Genomic DNA, 27,977 nt, shown 5'->3' with positions numbered 1-27,977 from the left:
TGGCTCTGAGTAGCCTTCCATCAGCCTACCAAAGGTTGCACCTCAGCAGAAAACTGCAGGTCCAGTAGCTCGCGGGCTGTCAATGAGCAAGTAGATACCCACTGGGCACACACTGGTATGCCTAATATTACATGATTACATTTGTGACATTTTCCTCACCAAGGCATTTATCGGCATTCTGCATTCTTGGAGTGGAGGTGAGAGGCTTCGAGTACCAGTAGGAACAGAGGTGAGAGGCTTGGAGTACCAGTAGGAACACAGGTGAGAGGCTTGGAGTACCAGTAGGAACACAGGTGAGAGGCTTGGAGTACCAGTAGGAACAGATGTGAGAGGCTTGGAGTACCAGTAGGAACAGATGTGAGAGGCTTGGAGTACCAGTAGTAACACAGGTGAGAGGCTTGGAGTACCAATAGGAACAGAAGTGAGAGGCTTGGAGTACCAGTAGGAACAGAGGTGAGAGGCTTGGAGTACCAGTAGGAACACAGGTGAGAGGCTTGGAGTACCAGTAGGAACAGAGGTGAGAGGCTTGGAGTACCAGTAGGAACACAGGTGAGAGGCTTGGAGTACCAGTAGGAACAGAGGTGAGAGGCTTGGAGTACCAGTAGGAACAGATGTGAGAGGCTTGGAGTACCAATAGGAACAGAGGTGAGAGGCTTGGAGTACCAGTAGGAACAGAGGTGAGAGGCTTGGAGTACCAGTAGGAACAGAGGTGAGAGGCTTGGAGTACCAGTAGGAACAGAGGTGAGAGGCTTGGAGTACCAGTAGGAACAGGGTGAGAGGCTTGGAGTACCAGTAGGAACAGAGGTGAGAGGCTTGGAGTACCAGTAGGAACAGGGTGAGAGGCTTGGAGTACCAGTAGGAACACAGGTGAGAGGCTTGGAGTACCAGTAGGAACAGAGGTGAGAGGCTTAGCCATATCCTCTCCACTAATCTCTTCTCCCCTCTCCAGTGACAGCAGAGTCAACATGTCCACCTTGCCAGCCCCCTGCAGTTGACTCCCAGCCCTGACAGAGAGAGGACTGGATGTGCATCAATGCCCTCCTGTACACTATCTGCCTCAGTGGTCCTGGAGGAGATTAGACAGCCTCTATCTGAGTGGCAGTGGCCCCGATACATGCTTAGCTCACAAAGCACAGCTCCACTAGGCTGCATCAGGATTCAGCAGGCTGGTAGCAAAATGTACCGAGGGTCAGAGAAGCATATTTTAGTTCACAGTTCATACCACAGTGGACAACAGGTGAACAGTGTTGGGCTTCAGCTTTAGGTAAGTCAAATATGTTCTTACAATATATACCTGGTAAGTCAAGAATGCGTTGTAAAATAGTGACGTTTACAAAGAGCAAAAAAAAGAGGAAGAAAGGATTTTATATTCTGTTTTGAACTTGCCAATGAATTACCTTAAATTAATCCATTTTGTTGTTAAAATACTGAAGTGGACGACAGTACTTAAATACCTCCAAAATACAGGCCTGAAGAGGAGCTTTTGGGGAATTAACTATTAACATGAGCAAAAAGCCACTTTTATCCAGACTTAAAGCCTCTAAACTCTTGCTTTTTTGGAGCTGGATTCTCTTGGCTGCTGGCCTTTGTGTGGAGAGTACTGTGCGAGGGGGTTGAGGAACACGGTGTCTTTCTGTTCGTCTATGCTCGCTCTTATTAAATTGATCGTCTGCTGCCTGCTGTTGACAGCGTGCATTCTGAGAGGGCCACGCTGAGCTGAGGCGAGGGGCCAAAGTGGAAAATTTGGACCCCTAATGTTTGATGCTGGTGGGAGGAGACCCCCAATGAATTGTCTGAGGCCTACTGCAGGGCTAATACACAAGGCCTCTGCAAGGGCCATGTTCAACACACACACACACAAACAGACAGACAACACACCACGATAGCTGCTGTCAACAGGCCAGTGTGTTGTGGATGTAAGAGAGCAACAGATGCTGTGTCCATGTACACACACACTCATTTAGTGTGCCCAATAGGCAGTTTGATATCATCTCCCCTCTGTCGACCTTAATTGAATCACTCCTCTTCTCTATCAGTCATCTTCACAGAACACACCTGTGATTGTCTCCAATCCACAGACAAACCTTCGTCAAAGATTATGGATATACTTTTTTCTTAAAAGTTGCCGGGATGTCACATGTCCTACTTATAGCACTACACTTGTAAAAACCTAAGCATTACAAAACTTATATTTGCTCAAATAGACCTCACGTAGAAAATAAGCCATTCATTTTTATGTTGACCAAATTCGACTATCTCTCACTACAGTTTTTTCCAACTGTTTACACACGTTTTCAAAACTCTCTCCTTTTTTCAAAACTCTACACACAATTCCAAAAACTGCACACACAAAATGCAAAATGCCTCACATCTCCTTAAAAATGTAACACTGCATTCAAAATGCCATAAACTCATGTCAGAATGAAGCATTTGCATCAAATGGCAAACACTGCTTTCATAATAGTACATTTTTTGATATACCATGTAAACACTGTTGTTCTAAAGCTAAAGCTCTTTGGTCTTTCATAGGCTTATATCTACATTTCAATACAATGTTCTACAGTGAAAGTAATCTGCTGAGAGGGGTAACAAGTACACTGTAAACACCAATGCAATGTAGAAACAGAAAATATTTATTAGGCCAAACATGACTGTTGTATACAGTAGCATACAACAAAACCATAAACATATGTAAACCAAAAGTATATTCTTTAGAATACAGTAAAGAACACAATTGTGTGTGTGGGGTCCCGGGGGTGCAGTCCAGGAATTGGTAGGGGGGGGGGGGGTGCTAAGCTACGTGCTAAGTGCTAAGGCAACCTCTATGTCCCCACATGCGTCCTCCATTGCCTGGAGAAGCGGCATGCGGGCATAGGGTTGGTGATCATACACTTTCCAGCGCCATGCTGAGAAGAATTCCTCTATGGGATTTAGAAAAGGTGAATATGGGGGTAGGTACAAAACTACAAATTGTGGATGGGTGGCAAACCAGTTTTGGACCAGAACAGCCCGGTGAAAACTAACATTGTCCCATAAAACCACAAATCTAGCAGGCTCCTGATCTGGATCAGGGACAAGCATTGTGTAAATTGCATCCAGAAAAGTGAACATATGGCCGGTGTTGTACGGACCCAGTGTGGCATTGTGATGGAGGACCCCGTTTTGAGTGATGGCAGCACACAGTTATATTACCCCCACGCTGTCCAGGGACATTGGTAATTGCCCTCTGTCCTATTGTGTGTGTGACCTGGTGAATAAGTGTAGCATTTTGGTTGGTTGTCTTTGGAAAAGGAAAGCAAGTCACTTCCTGTTAGATTTTTGTGTTTTAGGTAGAGAATTGTGTGTAGTGTTTTGAAAAAAGTGTTTTATGCAATTGACAACTGAGTCAAAGGCTGAGAAATAGCTTATGGTTTTGGATATTTGGTGTGTAGTTTTGCACTTTGAGTGAGAGGTTTCAAAAATCATGTGACATGAAAAGATTTTGTGTGTAATCAGTTGGAAAAAACGGTAAACTGCAAAATCTCCTTGCTTGGTGGGCGAAACAATAAAAAAAACGCCACCTGCTGGAGGGAGACAAATTTTCAGCCGAGTTGGGCCTCTCGCTTTCTCTTCCTCTCTGCCTTCGTCTAATGAGTCTCGCAGGAGGGAAGTTGTCAGGGCCCATTGGCAGGAAGTCCAAAATAAAAGACATCCCTGTTGTGTCCCGGCGTTCATTTTTCTCGCAGACTTAAGAACATTTTCAGAGGTGAGCAGTCTGGGGGACGTGGATTAGTGAACAAAGAGAATACTTAAGTGCTGTGTATGTTTGCAAGGATGGTGGGGGAGTGTGTGTGTGTGTGTGTGTGTGTGTGTGTGTGTGTGTGTGTGTGTGTGTGTGTGTGTGTGTGTGTGTGTGTGTGTGTGTGCGCAAGGATGGTGGGGGAGTATGTGGGTGTGTGTGTGTGTGTGTGTGTGTGTGTGTGTGTGTGTGTGTGTGTGTGTTCGCGTGCGCGAATTACAGACAAGGAGTCAGACCGAGCTGCAGGCAAACAGTCTAACTGATTACATTATCCGTGTCCCTTGCCACTGTCTATCATCACAGAGCATTAAAGTACATCGCTTGCCTAGTCTTTTAAGTAGTGTCAGTATATGTGTATCATCGAAACTCAGAGAATTCCTCCTGAAATACCCTGAAGGAGCAGGATTACTCAATAACCAGTCAGCTGAGAGATGCATGTTTTCTTCTTCTGCCGTTCATGATATAAATTGGCCTCAACAATTGAAGGGGCCATAGTTTAGACTTTGTACTTTGCTGACAACTAGACTTTACACTTCCCTTTCAATGAAACATAGTAGGGTCTTAGATGAGCTGTTATCCTGGTTGGAAATAGTTTTGGGTTGAGAATCCTATTGTTATTCCATGAGTGTTCTAGCAAATCACACAGTATACAGTAAATGTATGACTAATTTTTCCTGTTATCTGACAGTGTACCAGTCTGGTATGGACAACTTATTCACTATTCCCTCAGTTTGAGTGAATAGCGTCAAGGATGTGTCTGTGACTAATATACTGTATGAGTCGAAAGGATTTACGCATGCAAATCAGTTGGGAAATAACAATACTTTCACGTTTAACCAAAACTCAAAGGTCTTTATAAAAGAACTGTCCTCGATTCTTCTTCTTACTTTCTCCATCACTATCTCCAACTTACTCTATAAGTTGGAACAATGCACGTTGCCGTCCCTGGTCGCTCGCCCTTGCTATTTTTGTTCCTGTGCTTTCAAGATACAATTGTTTTCCTCCTCAGACTTTTTTTTTCTCGAGGGCTTTTGCTGGTGCATAACAGCTTCCCGTTATTCTTTGTCTCTCTCCCCTAACCAAAGCTGGCTCCGACGGTCCAGTCTCGGCTGTGAGCCAAGTCCAGTGCCAGAATGTGACATCATTGGGGTCTGGACAAGCCCCTCCCCTTCTGCCTTCTCTCCCTCTTGTCCCTCCATCCCCCTGCCATATTGAACCCATACACAGACCGCCAGGCAGCCACACTTCCCATATGACAGACAGACAGACAGACAGACAGACAGACAGACAGACAGACAGACAGACAGACAGACAGACAGACAGACAGACAGACAGACAGACAGACAGACAGACAGACAGACAGACAGACAGACAGACAGACAGACAGACAGACAGACAGACAGACAGACAGACAAACAGACAGACAGACAGACAGACAGACAGACAGACAGACAGACAGACAGACAGACAGACAGACAGACAGACAGACAGACAGACAGACAGAGAAAAATACTCTTCTCTCCATCCACTGGTAATTTTGCCTTCAGCCAAAGACATACCCCTGCTTTGTGTCTGAGGATAAGCAAAGCCTCCAAGCCTTCCAAATCATACATTTTCAGCACTGCCCCAAACTGATGCAGTAACAGGAGTGATAAGGCTGTGTGTGTTGAGAAATAGCATGAACCCTCACTCTCCAATTCCAAACATTTAGCCTGGTCCCACAGGAGAACAGGATACGCTTGCTCTGTGAAATGTCCACGGGATCACACGTCTGGCTCCAGTTCCAGACAAACTACAGCCTTTGTGTTCCTCCTCCTCTTCAATCTTTCGTGTTTCATAAAACCTGGCAGTAAAGAGCTAACATTTCTTCTACACCACATTTCTCTTTCTTGGACCACTCTAGGACCATTCTTGGAAGAAATCTGTCTTTGTTTAGCTGTGTACATAAAAACATGAGTTTGAGAACAATTTAACATGTTATAGTTGTTTTCTATGACGCCAGAGGGAGAAGCAGAGGAAGACAGGAAGAGATTTCCAGTATTTTTCCATTTAGTGCAGTTAGGCCGAGGGCCTCCTTTAGCCTTCATTAAGGTGAGGAATCCAGGCAGCCATCCTCAGATACTGTATCATCCTGTGATGGCGTCTCATCCGATGCACAACCACACACTAATGGGTACCACACAGACCCACACCTGGGTGAGCCCCCTTTAATTAATATTAAAGACGGAATGAGAGAGATAAAGTCAGTGTGTGTGTGTGTGTGTGCCTGTGCGTGCGTGTGTCAGAGAGAGAGAGAGAGAGAAACCGAGAGTGAAGGACGAGGGAGAGAGAGAGAGCACTGATAAAGAAATTACTAATGTGCTGACCAGACACTGTCAGAAAATGAAAAAGGAAGTCTGCGTAGGAAATAGCAGTGTAGGATTACATTCGTCCTCCTAAGCACTGATCTAGGGTCAATTTCTTCAATTGATTTCCAATTGGTCCAACTGCAATTTACGGTACAACTTTTTGACATCCACACACACAGCCCCATTCTCCATGCAGGCTGTTGGATGCGGTAGTGTGTTTTCACACTACTGTGTATGTAGTGTAAGCCTGTAAGGAACCCCATTCACCTCAGGGGTGACCCCAGCTCCATGTTATGTTTGGCATGTGTTTGCATGTGTTTGCACTCAGGCTAACCAGAGGAGGTGTCCCTAATGTTGACTCTCAGCCACATGGGAAAGCTAGCTAACCTAGCACGCTAACACTCATCTGGCATCAAACTCATGAGAAAGCTAGCCTAGTGTGCTAACTCTCATCTGGCATCAATCTCATGAGAAAGCTAGCCTAGTGTGCTAACTCCCATCTGGCATCAATCTCATGAGAAAGCTAGCCTGGTGTGCTGACACTCATCTGGTATCAATCTCACGCAGACACTCTCCCAGAACAACATTTTCCCCCAGGAACGGGACAAATATTCCAGCTATATGGAGCTACCGTAGCTATCTACTATATGGACTCCAGATATGATGTGGGCTATACAAACTGAATTTAATCTAACAATGCAGAACATTTTGAAAAGTTAATGCTATTATTTGAAAAACTACAGTCATTTGAACAAATATGACTAAAATCATATTACCTCACATATCAGTGTACTGCATATTGGAACCTGTGTCTTAATCTTGGGCATCTTTACACTGAGCATACTGGTCGATTGAAATGCAGTGGAAGCCTTCCACAGTAGTTTAGGACAGGCAAACCGTATACAGTAGATTGCCTTACCTCAGTAGTGTAGTGCAGGCTGAGGATGTGAACTTCTTTGCCGTCGTGAGTGGTGTAGTTGGTCCAGCAACCTGGAAACATCTCACTCAACCTGATCCAGGCATTCTGGTTTTCAGGGACCGCCACTGGCTTACAGGTCTGCTGGGATGCTGGGGGAGAGACAGGGGGAAACCTGGTTAAACAGAGTAGAGAGTTCACATGTTCTGGGACCATACATTTTATTGAACCTTTATTTAACGAGTCTAGAACTAATTCTTTATTACAATGATGGCCAATAATGTGGAAAGGGTTCTGCATGGAACCGAAAAGGGTTCTACCTAAAACCAAAAATAGTTATTCAAAGGGTTCTCCTATGGTGACAGCAGAAGAACCCATTTTACGTTCTAGATAGCACCTTTTTTCTAAGAGTGTACAAGAGGAGAGGTACAATAAAAAGAGAAAACCAAGGAGAGCTGATAGAGCTAACACCCTCTATTATGACCATATGAATAATGCATTATGCATTTCCTCATAATGTTTTATGCATAAACCATAAATACAGTAAAACCCAAGATACAGTATCATTAGCGAGATATATTAATATATATGTTAGGCAACATGCAAAGAGCTCGGTAGACTAGCACTATAATACATGATCTGAAACACATATTCAATCACCCTCTTGGTTACAGATTAGCCTAGCCTATGGAGGGTGTTGTTTTCCTGTTCTATTCATCTCTGATTCCTCCACATACACTCCATCACTCGTGACTCAGTGACTGTCTATGGAAGGGAAGGAGGGGACAAGGGTTGCATGGAGGGTCATTAGGAAGCAGCACTGCCATGTGTTGTAATCAGGAGATAAAGTAAGGAGTATGGATGCTAAATGTGTAGGAGGGGCTGCCAGTCTGACTGGCACGGCTGATAGGTCAAGTGAATCTGGGACCTCACGGCCATATGGGTAACATTAAATCAAGTCCATTCCTCTGCTATGCCTCACTCTCTGACTGCACCATGCCACACCACAGGGAGTTTCCTCCCCAACCTCTGCTCTCTGTCACACAGACACAGGGCAGCTGATTTACTAGTGTGTGTGTGTGTGTGGGTGTGTGTGTGTGTGTGTGTGTGTGTGTGAATGTAGGGAGAGAGTCAGAGAGACTGGCATTGTGTGGAGACCTCAGAGGGAACGGTTAAAAAAAAGTATGTATTTGCTTTATCTGTTCCTAATACTTTGTCCCCTGGGGGAGTGTCCTTTTAGTGCTATATAAATATTCCCCACCACTAAACTGCCTCCTTCCTCAGGAAGAGCAGGGTCAGGTGTCGCTTCATACCCAATCAACAGTCAGCACTAGGACCAAGTCCCGCCCATCACAGTGAGATCTGATTAGGGCTTTATCTGCACCTTGCGGGGTCATTGGGTGGCAGGCGTCACGGTTGCAGCACGTTCAGATCTGGATTGGCTGTGCTGGGGCCTGGGCTGGGCCCTGATGCCCCACAGCTCAGACTGTCTGTCTCCTGACCCAGATATGATCACAGGACAGATACAACAGAGACGACCCTGGTCTGAGTCTCTGAGTCCCAATCAGTAGACACGCATCTAAACAGGATACCACTGACACCCATTATGGAAAGGGCTGATATTATTGAGCACAGAGGACAATGCTCCATTGAAAAATGTATGAGGATTTTAAGCTCGTTCTATGTGATGGATCTTTTTTAAAATTGGAATGAGTCGGTGGTAAAGATGAATCGAAAACCTCACAATTTTCTAGAAAGATCAGTTATCATTCAGCTGATATGTTTCACAGTGGCAGAATTAAATGATCGGATTTAGACACGTATAATGGTTTATTCTGATAACTTATTACGAGAGTTCAAAACTGCTATGAACATCTAAGAGACAATCATAGCTTCTCAGTTCCTGGGCCTGTTCATATTCACAAAGCGTATCAGAGTACCAGTGCTGATCTAGGATCAATGAATCACATTTTCATCACTACGAGGAGGAGGGATGGAGGGAGAGAAGGGAGAGAGAGAAGGGGCATGAGTAAAGTCAAGCCAATGCCCACCACACAAACAGCTCTTTCTTTCCAGCCTCTCATCTTTTCGTTAATGAACTGTGGCTTTCTTTCTTTCCCCACTGCTCCACGAGCGAGCTACTCCCTCTCTTTTCTCATCATCCCTCTTCTCCTGCCCTAGTCAAGGCCTGGCTTCCTGTTATTCTGCCACTGTGCCTTCATAATGTCCACTTAACAGCCAGATTACCTGCCATAAAGAAACGCTGTCTCGTGACAGAGTCAACAGCCTGTGACTGCGCCGGACTGCTTTACGTAAATCACCCCCTGGTGTCTGCCACCACCGAGCAAAGCACACACACACCACACATATACACATACACACACACACACACACACACACACACACACACACACACACACACACACACACACACACACACACACACACACACACACACACACACACACACACACACACACACACACACACACACACACACACACACACACAGATCCTCTCCTTATCCTATTTACCGGTCACTAAAAATATAAACCATAGTCACACTGACCCCTCTGCCTGACCCGGAAATGCCAACGGCCTCACTAAGCGGTTTGCTGGTAAATGAGCTATAGAGAAGTGCTGTTCCATTCCTCCTCTGTCTTTATCTATTTTTATCAGCAGCGCCTTACATTTTATTTTCCATTGGAAGAAGAGATGTTTAGGAATGATGGTGGTGATTCCCATTTAGATGTGAGTCAGATGTGAGGCAGAGTCAGGGTTGAATGAATGCATCATGATTTTAGATGCCAGAGGATGTAGCCTACAGTATATGAGATGTATGATATGATATAGGATAATAGAGGATGTTTAGAAAATGATGATGTGTCACAGTGTTCATCTGAGTATTTAGGTCTTTGGCTTGAATCGCGTCTGGCCATCTTGCTGAATCTGCCATTAATACCTCTCCTCCTCCCTTATCTTTTTCTGCCTGTTTGTATCTGTCTCTTGACTGCCCCTTCTAGTCTCATTGTTCTGGTCAACTCCCAGACCTGATGCTGAGCCAAAGAAAATGCCCAAATAGACATGTGGCTCCTGTCTGAGGGACGGACTACAGTGGGGCTCGAGGTATGGGGTGGGGGATTTCTCAATACTGTAAAGTACACAAAGTTAGCCCTCTGACACGGCCTGGTACATTCCAAGTCTACTATCTGTGCCTTCTTGTTTTTTTTGTACATAAATAGTTTGTTTAACATTAATGTTTATACCTAACATTGTGGGAAATGTTTCATATCTACAGATGTCCCTGACGTATTACACAACTAAACAGCAAAAATTATTTTAATTATTATTTCCAATCTTGTAATCTTTTTTGCAACTTGCCCAACTCTTCAAGGCATACTGTACAGATCTTAATTTGATCATCCTATTGCAGGATAAATGTTTAACTTGTAGTATATTTGAGGTTAAAAAAGGCTTCTGAACTTTGTACTTATTAATGTCAGACTTTGATCCACCCCTACAAATATGTACATAAATTATAATCGTAAAAAGAACAGAAAGGCCCATACACTGTTTATGCTCCCAATTCACAGCTTTAATGACAACGTTTCAATCCGAAATAGATCTTCATCAGGTCAAACAGTCTGAGTGCTTCAATCCCAAAATATACACATTTCACTTCATATGTCCACTAGGCACATGACGCATGGTGGGTGTGGAAGCAATTAGATTCACTTAAGCGCATAGTCAATCATAATTAATCACAGAGTCTATACACTACCATTCAAAAGTTTGGGATCACTTTAGAAATACATGAAATGAGTTGCAAAATGAATAGGAAACATAGTCAGGACGTTGACAAGGATATAAATAATGATTTTTAATTGAAATAATTGTGTCCTTCAAACTTTGCTTTCGTCAAAGAATCCTCCATTTGCAGCAATTACAGCCTTGCAGACCTTTGGCATTCTAGTTGTCAATTTGTTGAGGTAATCTGAAGAGATTTCACCCCATGCTTCCTGAAGCACCTCCCATAAATTGGATTGGCTTGATGGGCACTTCTTACGTACCATACGGTCGAGCTGTTCTCACAACAGCTCATTAGGGTTGAGATCCGGTGACTGTGCTGGCCACTCCATTATAGAGAGAATACCAGCTGACTGCTTCTTCCCTAAATAGTTATTGCATAGTTTGGAGCTATGCTTTGGGTCATTGTCCTGTTGTAGGAGGAAATTGGCTCCAATTAAGCACTGTCCACAGGGTATGGCATGGCATTGCAACATGGAGTGATAGCCTTCCTTCTTCAAGATCCCTTTTACCCTGTACAAATCTCCCACTTTACCACCACCAAAGCACCCCCAGACCATCACATTGCCTCCACCATGGTTGACAGATGGCATCAAGCACTCCTCCAGCATCTTTTCATTTTTTCTGTCACACCCTGATCTGTTTCACCTGTCCTTGAGATTCTCTCCACCCCCTCTAGGTGTCGCTGATTTTCCCCAGTGTATTTATCCCTGTGTTTCCTGTCTCGCTGTGCCAGTTCATCTTGTATGTTTCCAAGTCAACCAGCGGTTTACCCATTCTCCTGCTTTATGCATTCTCTTTTTTCTAGTCCTCCCGATTTTGGCCCTTGCCTGTTTCTGGACTTTGTATCCACCTGCCTGACCATTCTGCCTGCCTTGACCACGAGCCTGTCTGCCACTCTGTACCTGGACTCTGATCTGATTTTGACCTTTTTGCCTGTCCACGACCATTCTCTTGCCTACCCCTTTGGATTAATAAACATTTTAAGACTCCAACCATCTGCCTCCTCTGTCTGCATCTGGGTCTCGCCTTGTGTCATGATATTTTCTGCATCTCACGAATTTTCTTTGTGATCCAAACACCTCAACTTAGATTTGTCTGTCCATAACACTTTTTTCCAATCTTCCTCTGTCCAGTGTTTGTGTTCTTTTTCCCATCTAAATCTTTTATTTTTATTGGCCAGTCTGAGATATGGCTTTTTCTTTGCAACTCTGCCTAGAAGGCCAGCATCCCGGAGTCGCCTCTTCACTGTTGACGTTGAGACTGGTGTTTTGCGGGTACTAGTTAATGAAGCTGCCAGTTGAGGACTTGTGAGGCATCTGTTTCTCAAACTAGACACTCTAATGTACTTGTCCTCTTGCTCAGTTGTGCACTGGGGCCTCCCACTCCTCTTTCTATTCTGGTTAGAGCCAGTTTGTGCTGTTCTGTGAAGGGAGTAGTACACAGCGTTGTACGAGATCTTCAGTTTCTTGGCAATTTCTCGCATAGAATAGCCTTCATTTCTCAGAACAAGAGTTTCAGAAGAAAGTTCTTTGTTTCTGGCCAATTTGAGCCTGTAATAGAACCCACAAATGCTGATGCTCCAGATACTCAACTAGTCTAAAGAAGGTCAGTTTAATTGCTTCTTTAATCAGGACAACAGTTTTCAGCTGTGATAACATAATTTCAAAAGGGTTTTCTAATGATCAATTAGCCTTTTAAAATGATAAACTTTGATTAGCTAACACAACGTGCCATTGGAACACAGGAGTGATGGTTGCTGATAATGGGCCTCTGTACACCTATGTAGATATTTCATAAAATATCTGCATTGTCCAGCTACAATAGTCATTTACAACATTAACAATGCCTGCACTGTATTTCTGATCAATTTGATGTTATTTTAATGGACAAAAAAATCACTTTTCGTTCAAAAACAAGGACATTTCCAAGTGACCCCAAACTTTTGAACGGTAGTGTACATGTGGTCATAAAGGATTACATGCATACAAATCGGTTCTAGTTAAAACCTAAGCAACACCAAAAATAGATTACATTGGAAACTGTTGAAATACCCACCCATACGACCATTGGCAGTGGCCGTAGATATAATTACAGTGACCTATTTCACAAACAACTTGTGTACCTCTAATAATTGTATATCAATGAGATGGGCACTTAATAATTACAGAAAATCGAATATACTGTATACTGTATGTACAAAATGACCAAGTGGAGACCTGGATGGCAGGACAAATAAATGTGACATATTCATGCAAGAAATGGTCTGATATCAAACTCTTGGTTAAGACCTTTTGGAGACATGACAGACAAACGGTGAATCCAATACAATTCTCTTCTCAGTAATACATTATCAGAATCTCCAAGGACTCTTAACATGTTCGATACCAATGTATCTCGGAGAGCTGATATTGTGACAAGCCTCCATGAAATGCGCAGCCACAGGGCTTCTCTGGTCAAGAGTACTGATATTACTCATGTGTTCTGCTATCCTTGTTTTCAGAGCTCGTTTTGTTTTTACTACATAGCATAGACCACAAATACACTTGATCAGATATTCCACATTTTTGGTGGAACACATAATGATACCATTAATCTTAATGGCATTGCCTGTAATAGGGTGATTGAACAGTGTGCATTTGTTCGTAAAATTACATAATAATTCATATCTCTTTTTGTTGCTGTAGCACACTGGCTCAAATTAAGATCCTACATATGTAGGTGTATTGAGAACAATGGCATCACGTAGGGGATAAAGCCAGTATGGGTCTTTCCTCTAAAAAACTGTCAAAAATCAGAAATATTAAACGCATTACTTTATCATCAGCCTCATATGACTTGGATCAGACTATCAGTTCTTGTTTGAAAGGTGAAAGGTCCAACGTCAGTATTCTGTGGAATGGATCTCCCGACTCAGCAGAAAGAGGACCTTGGCTGGAAATAAAAACCCACACAACTCTGACATTAAGGGTAATATATTCAAGAGAGGCATTGTGACCCTGCCCGCAACAAGCCACTTTCTGGAATCAGTGACTTCCTTTATTGAGTCTCTTCACAGAGTCAAAAGATCAAACCACTATTCACTTTGACAGGGAGGAACAGCAAAATGCAGATGAAGCAGTTTTGACTTGTACTATCCTACATTCACCTTTATTTGAGATAGGATATTCATTATTCTACATCAAGACCTAAGAATTTGATTTAATCAGATATTCTGGGGATGAGTATTTTTTGTTATTTTTTGTTATTCATGAATACAGTAGTATTTATGTCACATGTACTTGAAATATGTATTTAAAGTACTTTTGAGTATTTTGTAATTTGCATTACACTGGGCTGAACTAAAATCAAATGTATTTTGTAACAACATACTTTGGAGAGCTGTAATTTGTATTTTCTAAATACAAAATACTTTCTATACCATTTTTTTTATAGTGGTTCACCATTTTGTGCCCCCCTTTCACCATGCATTGGTATCAAAAGTCTGATGACACTATGGTGTGAGCATCTGCTAAATTAACTAAATTAAAATGGCCTGCTCCCGCATCTCCAGCTCTACACACCTATTGTCCCGCTGTTTCCACGGCTGCAGACTGAGGCCTGACCATCCACAGGAAAGTAAACAAGTTCTTATCAGTGCTCTGCAGGGGCCCGCAGTGTCCCCAGGCCTCTCACCCCTATACTGCACTGCACAGTGCCTTAACTCTCTCCTTATATCCTCAGGCCATACAAATCTCCACAGTCTATCAATAAGTCCCTGATTACCACTGTCACTTTCATTGCTACTGTGAATGTACAGTTGAAGTCGGAAGTTTACATACACTTAGGTCAGAGTCATTAAAACTTGTTTTTCAACCACTCCACAAATTTCTTGTTAACCTCTCTGGGCCAGTGGGACGTTTGCGTCCCACCCTAGTCAACAGCCAGTGGAATCGCGTGGCGCGAAATACAAATGCCTCAAATATGTTATAACTTCAATTTCTCAAACATATGACTATTTAACACCATTTGAAAGATAAGACTCTCGTTAACCTGTTATGGCTAGGGGGCAGTATTTTCACGGCTGGATAAAAAACGTACCCGATTTAATCTGGTTACTACTCCTGCCCAGTAACTAGAATATGCATATAATTATTGGCTTTGGATAGAAAACACTCCAAAGTTTCTAAAACTGTTTGAATGGTGTCTGTGAGTATAACAGAACTCAAATGGCAGGTCAAAACCTGAGAGATTCCTTTACAGGAAGTGGCCTGTCTGACCATTTCTTGAACTTCTTTGCCATCTCTATCTTTTACAAAGGATCTCTGCTCTAACGTGACACTTCCTACATCTTCCATGGGCGCTCAGAGCCCGGGAAAAACCTGAATGTCGTCATCCCAGCCCCAGGCTGAAACACATTATCGCCTTTCTCAAGTGGCCGATCAAGGGACTGTGGGCTTAGGCGCGTGCCCTGGCCGCCCCCGTCTTTGTGATTTTTCCTCTGTTTGCCGAAAAGGAGATTCCCGGTCGGAATATTATCGCTTTTTTACGAGATAAATTGCATAAAAATTGATTTTAAACAGCGGTTGACATGCTTCGAAGTACGGTAATGGAATATTTAGAATTTTTTTGTCACGAATTGCGCCATGCGCACGACCCTGATTTACCATTTCGGATAGTGTCTGGGACGCACGAACAAAACACCGCTATTCGGATATAACGATGGATTATTTTGGACCAAACCAACATTTGTTATTGAAGTAGCAGTCCTGGGAGTGCATTCTGACGAAGACAACAAAAGGTAATCAAACTTTTATAATAGTAAATCTGATTTTGGTGAAGGCTAAACTTGCCGGGTGTCTAAATAGCTAGCCCGTGATGGCTGGGCTATGTACTTAGAATATTGCAAAATGTGCTTTCACCAAAAAGCTATTTTAAAATCGGACATATCGAGTGCATAGAGGAGTTCTGTATCTATAATTCTTAAAATAATTGTTATGCTTTTTGTGAACGTTTATCGTGAGTAATTTAGTAAATTGTTAGCAAATTCCCCGGAAGTATGCTAGTTCTGAACGTCACATGCTAATGTAAAAAGCTGTTTTTTGATATAAATATAAACTTGATTGAACAAAACATGCATGTATTGTATAACATAATGTCCTAGGTGTGTCATCTGATGAAGATCATCAAAGGTTAGTGCTGGATTTAGCTGTCTTCTGGGTTTTTGTGACATTATATGCTAGCTTGAAAAATGGGTGTCTGATTATTTCTGGCTTGGTACTCTGCTGACATAATCTAATGTTTTGCTTTCGCTGTAAAGCCTTTTTGCAATCGGACAGTGTGGTTAGATAAAGGAGAGTCTTGTCTTTAAAATGCTGTGAAATAGTCATATGTTTGAAAAATTGAAGTTTTTGTATTTTTGAGGAATTTGTCATTCGCGCGACGCCTATCATTGGATATTGGAGCAGGTGTTCCGCTAGCGGAACGTCTAGATGTAAGAGGTTAATCTAACCACATTGTCCGATTTCAAAAAGGCTTTACAGCGAAAGCAAAACATTAGATTATGTCAGGAGAGTACCCTGCCAAAAATAATCACACAGCCATTTTCAAAGCAAGCATATATGTCACAAAAACCAAAACCACAGCTAAATGCAGCACTAACCTTTGATGATCTTCATCAGATGACACTCCTAGGACATTATGTTATACAATACATGCATGTTTTGTTCAATCAAGTTCGTATTTATATCAAAAACCAGCTTTTTACATTAGCATGTGATGTTCAGAACTAGCATACTCACCGAAAACTTCTGGTGAATTTACTAAATTACTCATGATAAACGTTGACAAAATACATAACAATTATTTTAAGAATTATAGATACAGAACTCCTTTATGCAAACGCTATGTCAGATTTTAAAATAGCTTTTCGGCGAAAGCACATTTTGCAATATTCTGAGTACATAGCTCGAACATCACAGGCTAGCTAATTTGACACCCACCAAGTTTGGGGCAACCTAAACTCAGAATTACTATTCGAAAAATTGGATTACCTTTGCTGTTCTTCGTCAGAATGCACTCCCAGGACTTCTACTTCAACAACAAATGTTGTTTTGGTTCCAAATTCCATACTTATATCCAAATACCTCCGTTTTGTTTGTGCGTTCAGGTCACTATCCGAAGGGTAATGCGCGAGCGCATTTCGTGACAAAAAATGTCAAAATATTCCATTACCGTACTTAGAAGCATGTCAAACGCTGTTTAAATACATTTTTATGCTATTTTTCTTGTAAAATAGCGATAATATTCCAACCGGACAATGTTGTATTCATTCAAAGACTGAAAGAAAAAAATGGAGAAGTCTCGTGAACTCGCATCTCAGTCTCACTGTCCCCAGGCAGGCCACTTACAAACTCTGCTGCTGTACTTTGCCCAGAGACAGGAGACACGTAATTCCACTTTCTGGACGCTTTAGAGAGCCAATGGAAGCCTTAGAAAGTGTCACGTAACAGCACAGATGCTGTATTTTCGATAGAGATGCAACAGAAGGACAACAAATTGTCAGACAGGGCACTTCCTGCATGGAATCTTCTCAGGTTTTGGCCTGCCATATGAGTTATGTTATACTCACAGACACCATTCAAACAGTTTTAGAAACTTTAGAGTGTTTTCTATTAAATCTACTAATTATATGCATATTCTCGTTTCTGGGCAAGAGTAGTAACCAGTTTAAATCGGGTACGTTTTTTATCCGGCTGTGAAAATACTGCCCCCTAGCCCCAACAGGTTAATAACAAACTACAGTTTTGGCAAGTCGGTTAGGACATCTACTTTGTGCATGACACAAGGAATTTTTCCAACAATTGTTTACAGACAGTTTATTTCACTTATAATTCACTGTATCACAATTTCAGCGGATCAGAAGGTTACATACACTAAATTGACTGTGCCTTTAACAGCTTAGAAAATTCCAGAAAAGTATGTCATGGCTTTAGAAGCTTCTGATAGGCTAATTGACATAATTTGAGTCAATTGGAGGTGTACCTGTCGATGTATTTCAAGGCCTACCTTCAAACTCAGTGCCTCTTTGCTTGACATCATGGGAAAATCTAAATAAATCAGCCAAGACCTCAGAAAAAAATTGTAGACCTCCACAAGTCTGGTTCATCCTTGGGAGCAACTTCCAAATGACTGAAGGTACAATGTTCACCTGTACAAACAATAGCACGCAAGTACAAACACCATGGGACCACGCAGTCATCATACCGCTCAGGAATGAGACGTGTTCTGTCTCCTAGAGATGAGTTTGCAACTGCACATGAGGACAAAGATCGTACATTTTGGAGAAATGTCCTTTGGTCTGATGAAACAAAAATAGAACTGTTTTGTCATAATGACCATCGTTATGTATGGTGGAAAAAGGGGGAGGCTTGCAAGCCGAAGAACACCATCCCAACCATGAAGCACTGGAGTGGCAGCATCAAGTTGTGGGGGTACTTTGCTGCAGAAGGGACTGGTGCACTTCACAAAATAGATTTCTTATTGAGGAAGGAAAATTATGTGGATATATTGAAGCAACATCTCAAGACATCAGTTAGGAAGTTTAAGCTTGGTCGCAAATGGGTCTTCCAAATGAACAATGATCCCAAGCATACTTCCAAAGTTGTGCCAAAATGGCTTAAGGACAACAAAGTCAAGGTATTTTGAGTGGCCATCACAAAGCCCGGACTTCAATCCAATAAAATATTTGTGGGCAATACTGAAAAAGCGTGTGCGAGCAAGGAGGCCTACAAACCTGACTCAGGTACACCAGCTCTGTCAGGAGGAATGGGCCAAAATTCACCCAACGTATTGTGGGAAGCTTGTGGAAGGCTACCCAAAACGTTTGACCCAAGTTAAACAATGTAAAGGCAATGCTACCAAATACTAATTGAGTGTATGTAAACTTCTGACTCACTGGAAATGTGATGAAAGAAATAAAAGCTGAAATAAATCATTCTCTCTTCTACTTTTCCGACATTTCACATTCTTAAAATAAAGTGGTGATCCTAACTGACCTAAGACAGGGAATTTTTACTAGGATTAAATGTCAGGAATTGTGAAAAACTGAGTTTAAATGTATTTGGCTAAGGTGTATGTAAACTTCCGACTTCAACTGTATGTGGTAGTAAGGGGGAGGGGTATTTTGTGTGTGGTGTGTGCATGTGCGCGGTTATTTGGGGATGTTACGTGGCATTGACATTGGGGATGTGAAAGCTGGTCTGGAGACAGCTTTTCTTCAAATACAGTAGCTCTGTTTATACCTCTGGGAGCCGTTTGTCAGATGTCTCCTTTTGTCGGAAGTACAGTAGACGCAACAACAAATCCAATGACGCATGGAGGGCCTATGGCTCACTCTCACACACAACACGCCTATCTCTTAGAGGCTTGAGAGTTGTCTCCCAATTAGTCTTCATGGCCTGTCTGTGTGCTGCTGTTCCTAAAGCAATATGACGCTTTGATGTCGACAAACTGTGTGTACTGTTGTCATTCACTACACTAGCAGTTCTTTCCTAGAACGGTGATGCAAGAAACTTTCGATATGGTGAATGTTAAATACATTGCCATTCCCTGTTGATATATGCTCTCCCTCTTTCTCCATATCTCTCTCTGTTTCTCTCTTTCACACACACACATACAGAAACATCTATCTGTAATATTCGAGGCAGCATCAGAGAGGGCGATGTTTTTGTTTTGTTGGTTCAGTTGCCTCTTCTGTCAAATTGACAAGGTGTTCCATAAACACCTTATTAGCTCTCAGTCCTCAGGTTGGTCCCAGTGTGAAGAAATTAATTCATTGCAAAATGACGAGACATTTTGAATTTGCACTATAGCGAGAGTCTATTAATCTTCCAGGCGTTAATTAGCAAACGTTGCTTTTGGAGGGAAAGACTAATTTAGCGGTTGCTGTGCTTACACTGTTCCGCCGAGCAGATGGAAGCAGCAGCGACGTATTGCATACTGGGTGCTTCCAATCATTCAAGATTGATATCGCTTTGCGCAGCATATGTTTCTCATAGACCAACAGACATTAATCCATTTTTCTCCACTGATTTCCCAGAAAATATTAACGAGCCCACTTTTGGTTGGTCACATCGGGGATAGCATAGCAATAAAGATTTTGATATTTTTGACACTTTTGAGAAGTTGAAGAAGTGGAGTCGGAACCAAAGATAACCCAAAGATTAAGAGATTCCGCAGCTTGCAGTGTTGTTTTCTTTTCTTCTTTTCTTCACATTTATTTAACCAGGTAGGCTAGTTGAGAACAAGTTCTCATTTACAACTGCGACATGGCCAAGATAAAGCAAAGCCGTGCGACACAAACAACAACACAGAGTTACACATGGAATAAACAAACATACAGTCAATAATACAATTATTTATCTTCCTCTAAGAGTAATGACATTGTCTGAGTGTGGAGAGTTGTCAACAAGCTAGACTATATTCCTTTAGAAAGGGAAGTACAGACTATTAACCTGTTAAATGTAATGTCGATGTAGATTTCCACCTAAATAGACATACCCAAAAGTAATTATTTATCATGAGAGGGCCATAAACAATACCTAGTAATGATTATACTGACAGAAATATTAAAATCTCGCCATCCTGGTAAAAATAGTTATACAATTCTGAGGTGTAGTCACTTTTGAGGACACAAGCTCAAGCACACAATGAGAATATGATTTAAAAAAAAATGAAAATATGAAAAATCATAGATTATTTTTTTTCCTGTTCAACAAAAGTGGGGGAATAAGATTTAAAATGATTGAAATGCTTTCTAAATATAGCAACAATCTAATTATAAATTACTTATGATAAGATTTCACCTTTCTTATAACTGTAAAATAAATATGATCATACTTAGTGACAGTACAAAATTGGCACCATTTTATTAGCTGATTGTTCTGCCCAGCATCCTCTGAGCGACACAGAGACACCATTCAAATACCTGCTGACTCATTACCTCTTACAACTTCGTACCTCTGTGTTTAAATGTGTCTTTTTCATGTTGAGAAATCGATCCTTTGACTGTACAGGCCAGAAAATGCAAATGAGGTGTCAGATTTCACAATCCTGCGGGCACGTTTCACAGCTAAGGCGAGGCAACGCAACAACCAATGGTTGTGTGGCATGTCATAGACTGTGTCATCGACTGACAAATTGCTATAACATATGATATGGTTAGCTGATACTTAAAACACTTATCCAGGCATTGTAAGATCTGTCAGGCGTCAGCAACGTCTAAGCATAAGAAACTCGCCCTGCATCATAGCGGGGAACGGCATGTGAAGCGGGACAACCAGAGTTTTCCCAGGGTGCACAGTAATTCAGATTTAGATTAAAGGGAATACCAATAAAGGGAGTAAAGGGGGGGGGGGGCAACAGGAGAAAGAATGTCCATAGGGGGAGTAACAGGTAAGGTAAGTGAGGGTTGAGGGTGTGTGGGGGGAATGTCCATGGGGGGGAGCAACAGGGGGGAAGGGGAGCTGGTAGCTAACTAATGGTGGATATTCAACAGCCTGTCTCTCAGTTTTTACCATGATGCTCCTGTACTGCCCGCGTCTGAGTGATTGAAGCAGGGACAACAGGGGATGGCTTGGGTGGCTGGGGTCACTGATGATCTTCTTGGTGTTGTAGGTGTCCTGTAGGGCAGGCAGTGTACACTGAATGGCTCTGAAGAGCCTTGCGGCCCGTGGCGGTGGAGTTGCCATACCAGGCTGTGATGCAGCCCGACAGTATGCTCTCAATGTTGCTCCTGTAGAACACTGTGAGAGCCCTCGGGGACAGAGCACATTTTTTCAGCATCCTGAGGTTGAAGAGTTGCTGTTGTACCTTTTCCACTACGGTGTCCGTGTGATTAGACCATTTCAGCTTCTCTGAGATGTGTACGCCAAGGAGTTTGCAGCGGCCCCATTGATGAAGACGGGGGCGTATCCAGCCTGGTTCCTCCTCGCTGAGGGAGAGGTTGTTTACCTGGCACCATGCCCTCAGAGTGCCCAGCTCCTCCCTGTAGGCCGTCTCGTCGTTACTGGTGATCAGGGATACTACTGTTGTGTCATCAGCAAACTTGATGATGGAGTTGGAACTATGTGAGGCCATGCAGTCGTGGGTATACAGAGAATACAAGAGGGACTGAGGACGCACTCTTGTGGGGCCGCCGTGTTGAGGATCAGTGTCGAGGAGGTAATGTTGCCTACCTTCACCACCTGGGGGGGCCCGTTAGGAAGTCCAGGACCCAGTTGCATAGGGAGGAGTTCTGACCCAGGGCTGTGAGCTTTGTAATGAGCTTATAGGGAGGGCACTATGGTACTGAAGGCCACGCTGTAGTCAATGAACAGCATCCTCATATATGCATTCCTTTTGTTCCTGGAGGGTAAGGGCAGTGTGCAGTGCAATGGCGATTGCATCGTCTGTGGATCTGTCAGGGCGGTATGCGAATTGGAGACGGATGAGTGTGTCGGAGTTGGAGGAGGTAATATAGTCTTTGACTAGCCTCTCGAAGCACTTCATGATGACGGAAGGAAGTGAGTGCTACTGGTCGGTAGTCATTCAGTTCAGTTACTTTCCCTTTCTTGAGCACGGCAATGATAGTGGACATCTTGAAGCAGGAGGGTATAGAGGCCTGAGCTAGGGAGAGATTGGTCTGCACATGCTCTGAGGGACGGCTAGAAATGCCATCTGGGCCGGCAGCCTTGCGAGGGTTAACACGTTTGAATGACTTACATACATACGTCCTCAGTGGAGACTGTGAGTGTGTAGCCCACATTATCATCGGGGGCTCTTCTCGGCAGCTCATGGTCATTATGCTCTAATCTTGATGAAAAGATTTAGCTCGTCTGGTAGGGTGGCGTTGGTGACCGTGAGGTGGTTGGCTTTCTTTTTGCAATCTGTGATTGTTAGGAGCCCCTGCCACATATGCCTTGTGTCAGACCCGCTGAATTGCTCCTCCACTTTGTCTCTATACCTGTGGAATTGATGTTGCGCCATTCACAAAGCGTTCTTTACACAAAAATGTTGGTCGGAACCAGTCCAGAACTGCTAAAAGCCCCCTAAATAGGCCTATCCCTGGATTACTTTCTGCTTTTCAATTCATTCATAATGGGAGTGTTATATTTATCATGTACGTACAGTGCCAGTCAAAAGTTTGGACACACCTACTCATTCCAGAGTTTTTCTTTATTTGTACTATTTTCTGTTTTGGTTAGTGATTATTGTCTTATTTCACTGTAGAGCCCCCAGCCTGGCCCAATATGCCTTAGATAGCCCACTTGTCCCACCCCCCCACACATGTGGTGACCTCACCTGGCTTAACTGGTGCCTCTAGAGACAAATCCTCTCTCATTTTCACTCAATGCCTAGGTTTACCTCCACTGTTCTCGCATCCTACCATGCCCTTGTCTGTACATTATGCCTTGAATCTATTCTTCCACGCTCAGAAATATGCTCCTTTTACTCTCTGTTCTTAACGCACTAGACGCACTAGACGACCAAATCAGTTGGGCAAGACAATCTGGACCCTCTCTTTCTAAAATTATCCGCCAAAATTGTTACAACCCCTAATACTAGCCTGTTCAACCTCTCTTTCGTATCGTCTGAGATCCCTAAAGATTGGAAAGCTGCCGCGGTCATCCACCTCTTCAAAGGACACTCTAGACCCAAACTGTTATAGACCTATATCCATCCTGCCCTGCCTTTCTAAAATCTTCGAAAGCCAAGTTAATAAACAGATCACCGACCATTTCGAATCCCACTGTACCTTCTCCACTATGCAATCTGGTTTCTGAGCTGGTAACGGGTGCACCTCAGCCACGCTCAAGGTCCTAAACAATATCACAACCGCCATCAATAAAAGACAGTACTGTGCAGCCGTCTTCATTGACCTGGCCAAGGCTTTTGACTCTGTCAATCACCGCATTCTTATGGGCAGACTCAACAGCCTTGGTTTCTCAAATACTGCCTCGCCTGGTTCACCAACTACTTCTCAGATAGAGTTCAGAGTGTCAAATCGGAGGGCCTGTTGTCCAACTGTTTTTCGGACTCCAACTGTTTTTAAATGCTTGTAAAACTAAATGCATGCTCTTCAACCGATTAGCATCACTACTCTGGACGGTTCTGACATAGAATATGTGGACAACTACACATATCTAGGTGTCTGGTTAGACTGTAAACTCTCATTCCAGACTCACATTAAGCATCTCCAATAAAAAATGTAATCTAGAATCGGCATCCTATTTCGCAACAAAGCCTCCTTCACTCATGCTGCCAAACATACCCTTGTAAAACTGACTTATCCTACCAATCCTTGACGTTGGCGATGTCATTTACAAAATAACCTCCAACACTCTACTCAGCAAACCGGATGTAGTCTATCACAGTGCCATCCATTTTGTCACCGAAGTCCCATATACTACCCACCACAGCAACCTGTATTCTCTCGTTGGCTGGCCCTCACTACATATTTGTCGCCAAACCCACTGGCTCCATGTCATCAATAAGTCTTTGCTAGGTAAAGCCTCACCTTATCGCAGCTCACTGGTCACCATAGCAGCTCACCCGTAGCACGCACTCCAGCAGGTATATTTCACTGGTCACCCCCAAAGCCAACTCCTCTTTGGCCGCCTTTCCTTCTAGTTCTCTGCTGCCAAGGACTGGAACAAATTGCAAAAATCACTGAAGCTGGATAACTTATATCTCCCTCTCTAACTTTAACCTCTATGGGCTAGGTGGGACGCTTGTCGTCCCACCTACTCAACAGCCAGTTGAATCCTGTGGCGAGTTATTCAAATACCTTAGAAATGCTATTACTTAAATTTTTCAAAAATATGACTATTTTACACCATTTTAAAGATAAGACTCTCGTTAATCTAACCACACTGTCCGATTTCAAAAAGGCTTTACAACGAAAGCAAAACATTAGATTATGTCAGCAGAGTACCCAGCCAGAAATAATCAGACACCCATTTTTCAAGTTAGCATATAATGTCACATAAACCCAAACCACAGCTAAATGTAGCACTAACCTTTGATGATCTTCATCAGATGACATCCCTAGGACATTATGTTATACAATACATGCATGTTTTGTTCAATCAAGTTCATATTTATATCAAAAACCAGCTTTTTACATTAGCATGTGACTAGCATGTGACTAGCATTCCCACCGAACACTGCCGGTGAATTTACTAAATTACCCTCTCTAGGCTAGGCGGGACGAATTCGTCCCACCTACGTAACAGCCACGGCTATCCTGTGGCGCGATTTTCAAAACCTTAAAAATCCTATTACTTCAATTTCTCAAACATATGACTATTTTACAGCCATTTAAAGATAAGACTCTCGTTAATCTAACCACACTGTCCGATTTCAAAAAGGCTTTACAACGAAAGCAAAACATTAGATTATGTCAGCAGAGTACCAAGCCAGAAATAATCAGACACCCATTTTTCAAGCCAGCATATAATGTCACCAAAACCCAGAAGACAGCTAAATGCAGCACTCACCTTTGATGATCTTCATCAGATGACAACCCTAGGACATTATGTTATACAATACATGCATGTTTTGTTCAATCAAGTTCATATTTATATCAAAAACCAGCTTTTTACATTAGCATGTGACGTTCAGAACTAGCAAACTTCCGGGGAATTCGCTAACATTTTACTAAATTACTCACGATAAACGTTCACAAAAAGCATAACAATTATTTTAAGAATTATAGATACAGACCTCCTCTATGCACTCGATATGTCCGATTTTAAAATAGCTTTTTGGTGAAAGCACATTTTGCAATATTCTAAGTACATAGCCCAGGCATCACGGGCTCGCTATTTAGACACCCGGCAAGTTTAGCACTCACCATAATCATATTTACTATTATAAAAATGTCATTACCTTTTGTTGTCTTCGTCAGAATACACACCCAGGACAGCTACTTCAATAACAAATGTTGGTTTGGTCCAAAATAATCCATCGTTATATCCGAATAGCGGCGTTTTGTTCGTGCGTTCCAGACACTATCCGAAATAGTAAAGAAGTGTCACGCGCTTGGCGCAATTCGTGACAATAAAATTCTAAGTATTCCATTACCGTACTTCGAAGCATGTCAATCGCTGTTTAAAATCAATTTTTACGACATTTTTGTCGTAGAAAAGCGATAATATTCCGACAGGGAATCTCCTTTTCGGCAAACAGAGGAAAAAATCCCAAAGGCGGGGGCGGTCGGGGTCACGCGCATAAGCTAGTGTCTCTTGATGGGCCACTTGAGAAAGGCGATAATGTGTTTCAGCCTGGGGCTGGAATGACGACATTCTGTTTTTTCCCGGGCTCTGAGAGCCTATGGAAGACGTGGGAAGTGTCACGTTAGAGCAGAGATCCTTAGTAAATGATAGAGATGGAAAAGAAGTTCAACAAATGGTCAGACAGGCCACTTCCTGTAAAGGAATCTCTCAGGTTTTGACCTGCCATTTGAGTTCTGTTATACTCACAGACACCATTCAAACAGTTTTAGAAAATTTAGGGTGTTTTCTATCCATATGTAATAAGTATATGCATATTCTAGTTACTGAGTAGGAGTGGTAACCAGATTAAATCGGGTATGTTTTTTATCCAGCCGTGTCAATGCTGCCCCCTAGCCCTAACAGGTTACTCACGATAAACGTTCACAAAAAGCATAACAATTATTTTAAGAATTATAGATACAGAACTCCTCTATGCACTCGATATGTCCGATTTTAAAATAGCTTTTCGGTGAAAGCACATTTTGCAATATTCTCAGTAGATAGCCAGGCATCACAGGGCTAGCTATTTAGACACCCAGCAAGTTTAGCACTCATCAAAGTCAGATTTACTATAAGAAAAATGTTATTACCTTTGTTGTCTTCGTCAGAATGCACTCCCAGGACTTCTACTTCAATAACAAATGTTGGTTTGGTCCAAAATAATCCATCGTTATATCCAAATAGCGGCGTTTTGTTCGTGCGTTCAAGACACTATCCAAAAGGGTAAATAAGGGTGGCGAGCATGGCGCAATTCGTGACAAAAAAATTGTAAATATTCCATTGTCGTACTTCGAAGCATGTCAACCGCTGTTTAAAATCAATTTTTATGCAATTTTTCTCATAAAAAAGCGATAATATTCCGACCGGGAATCTGCGTTTAGGTAAACAGACAAAGGAAAAGAAAGCATTCGGTCGACGCGGGCACGCGCCTAGCCCATAGTATTCTGAGTGGCCACTTGCCAAAAGCGATAAAGTGTTTCAGCCAGAGCCTGCCTCGATATCGTTCAGCTTTTTCCCGGGCTCTGAGAGCCTATGGAAGCCGTAGGAAGTGTCACGTTATTGCACAGATCCTGAGTCTTCAATAAAAAGAGCCAAGATGAAACACTACTTCTCAGACAGGCCACTTCCTGCTTGAAATCTTCTCAGGTTTTGGCCTGCCATATGAGTTCTGTTATACTCACAGACACCATTCAAACAGTTTTAGAAACTTTAGGGTGTTTTCTATCCAAGGCCAATAATCATATGCATATTCTAGTTACTGGGCAGGAGTAGTAACCAGATTAAATTGGGTACGTTTTTTATCCGGCTGTGTCAATACTGCCCCCTAGCCCTAACAGGTTAAGCATCAGCTGTCAGAGCTGCTTACCGATCACTGTACCTGTACACAGCCAATCTGTAAATCGCACACCCAACTACCTCATCCCCATATTGTTATTTATCTTCTTGCTCTTTTGCACCCCAGTATCTCTACTTGCACATCATCATCTGCACTCTGCATATGTCACGCCTGCTCCCGCTCTTCCTCCCCCTCTCCCAGCCTGCTTGCCCAGCGCCCATGTCTTGGCCGGCTCGCCCAGGTGGTGCCCCGGGGGGGGATACTGTCACGCCTGTTCCCGCTCTTCCTCCCCCTGGCACAAGGGCGCCAGGCTCTCCAGGATTACGCAATCAAGACACCATCAGTACGCACACCTGCCTTTCCCCGTCATGCGTATCTGCGCTCATTAGACATTAGACTCAGCTGAGCTCTACTTGTGTTATTGCCTTCCCTATAACTGTTTGTTCCTTAGCTCTGATCCCTGCTTCGGGATTGATGTTTGTCATATGTCCTTGTT

At 42.8% G+C, this 27,977-nt stretch overlaps 1 protein-coding gene across 1 annotated transcript in view; it reads right to left on the bottom strand.

Moving 5' to 3' along the window:
* The window catches only part of LOC106565750 (endoglin), a 71,823-nt gene that overhangs the window by 26,471 nt on the left and 17,375 nt on the right, over positions 1 to 27,977 (bottom strand). The window contains exon 3 of the mRNA XM_014133218.3: positions 7,046 to 7,194. Coding sequence (XP_013988693.1) covers positions 7,046 to 7,194 — 149 coding nt within the window. The remainder of the gene's footprint in view (positions 1 to 7,045; positions 7,195 to 27,977) is intronic.

Source organism: Salmo salar, chromosome 01 (genome assembly GCF_965601325.2).
Source record: "Salmo salar chromosome 01, fSalSal1, whole genome shotgun sequence".
NCBI lineage: Eukaryota > Metazoa > Chordata > Actinopteri > Salmoniformes > Salmonidae > Salmo > Salmo salar.
This window is presented reverse-complemented; position numbering and strand designations above follow the sequence as displayed.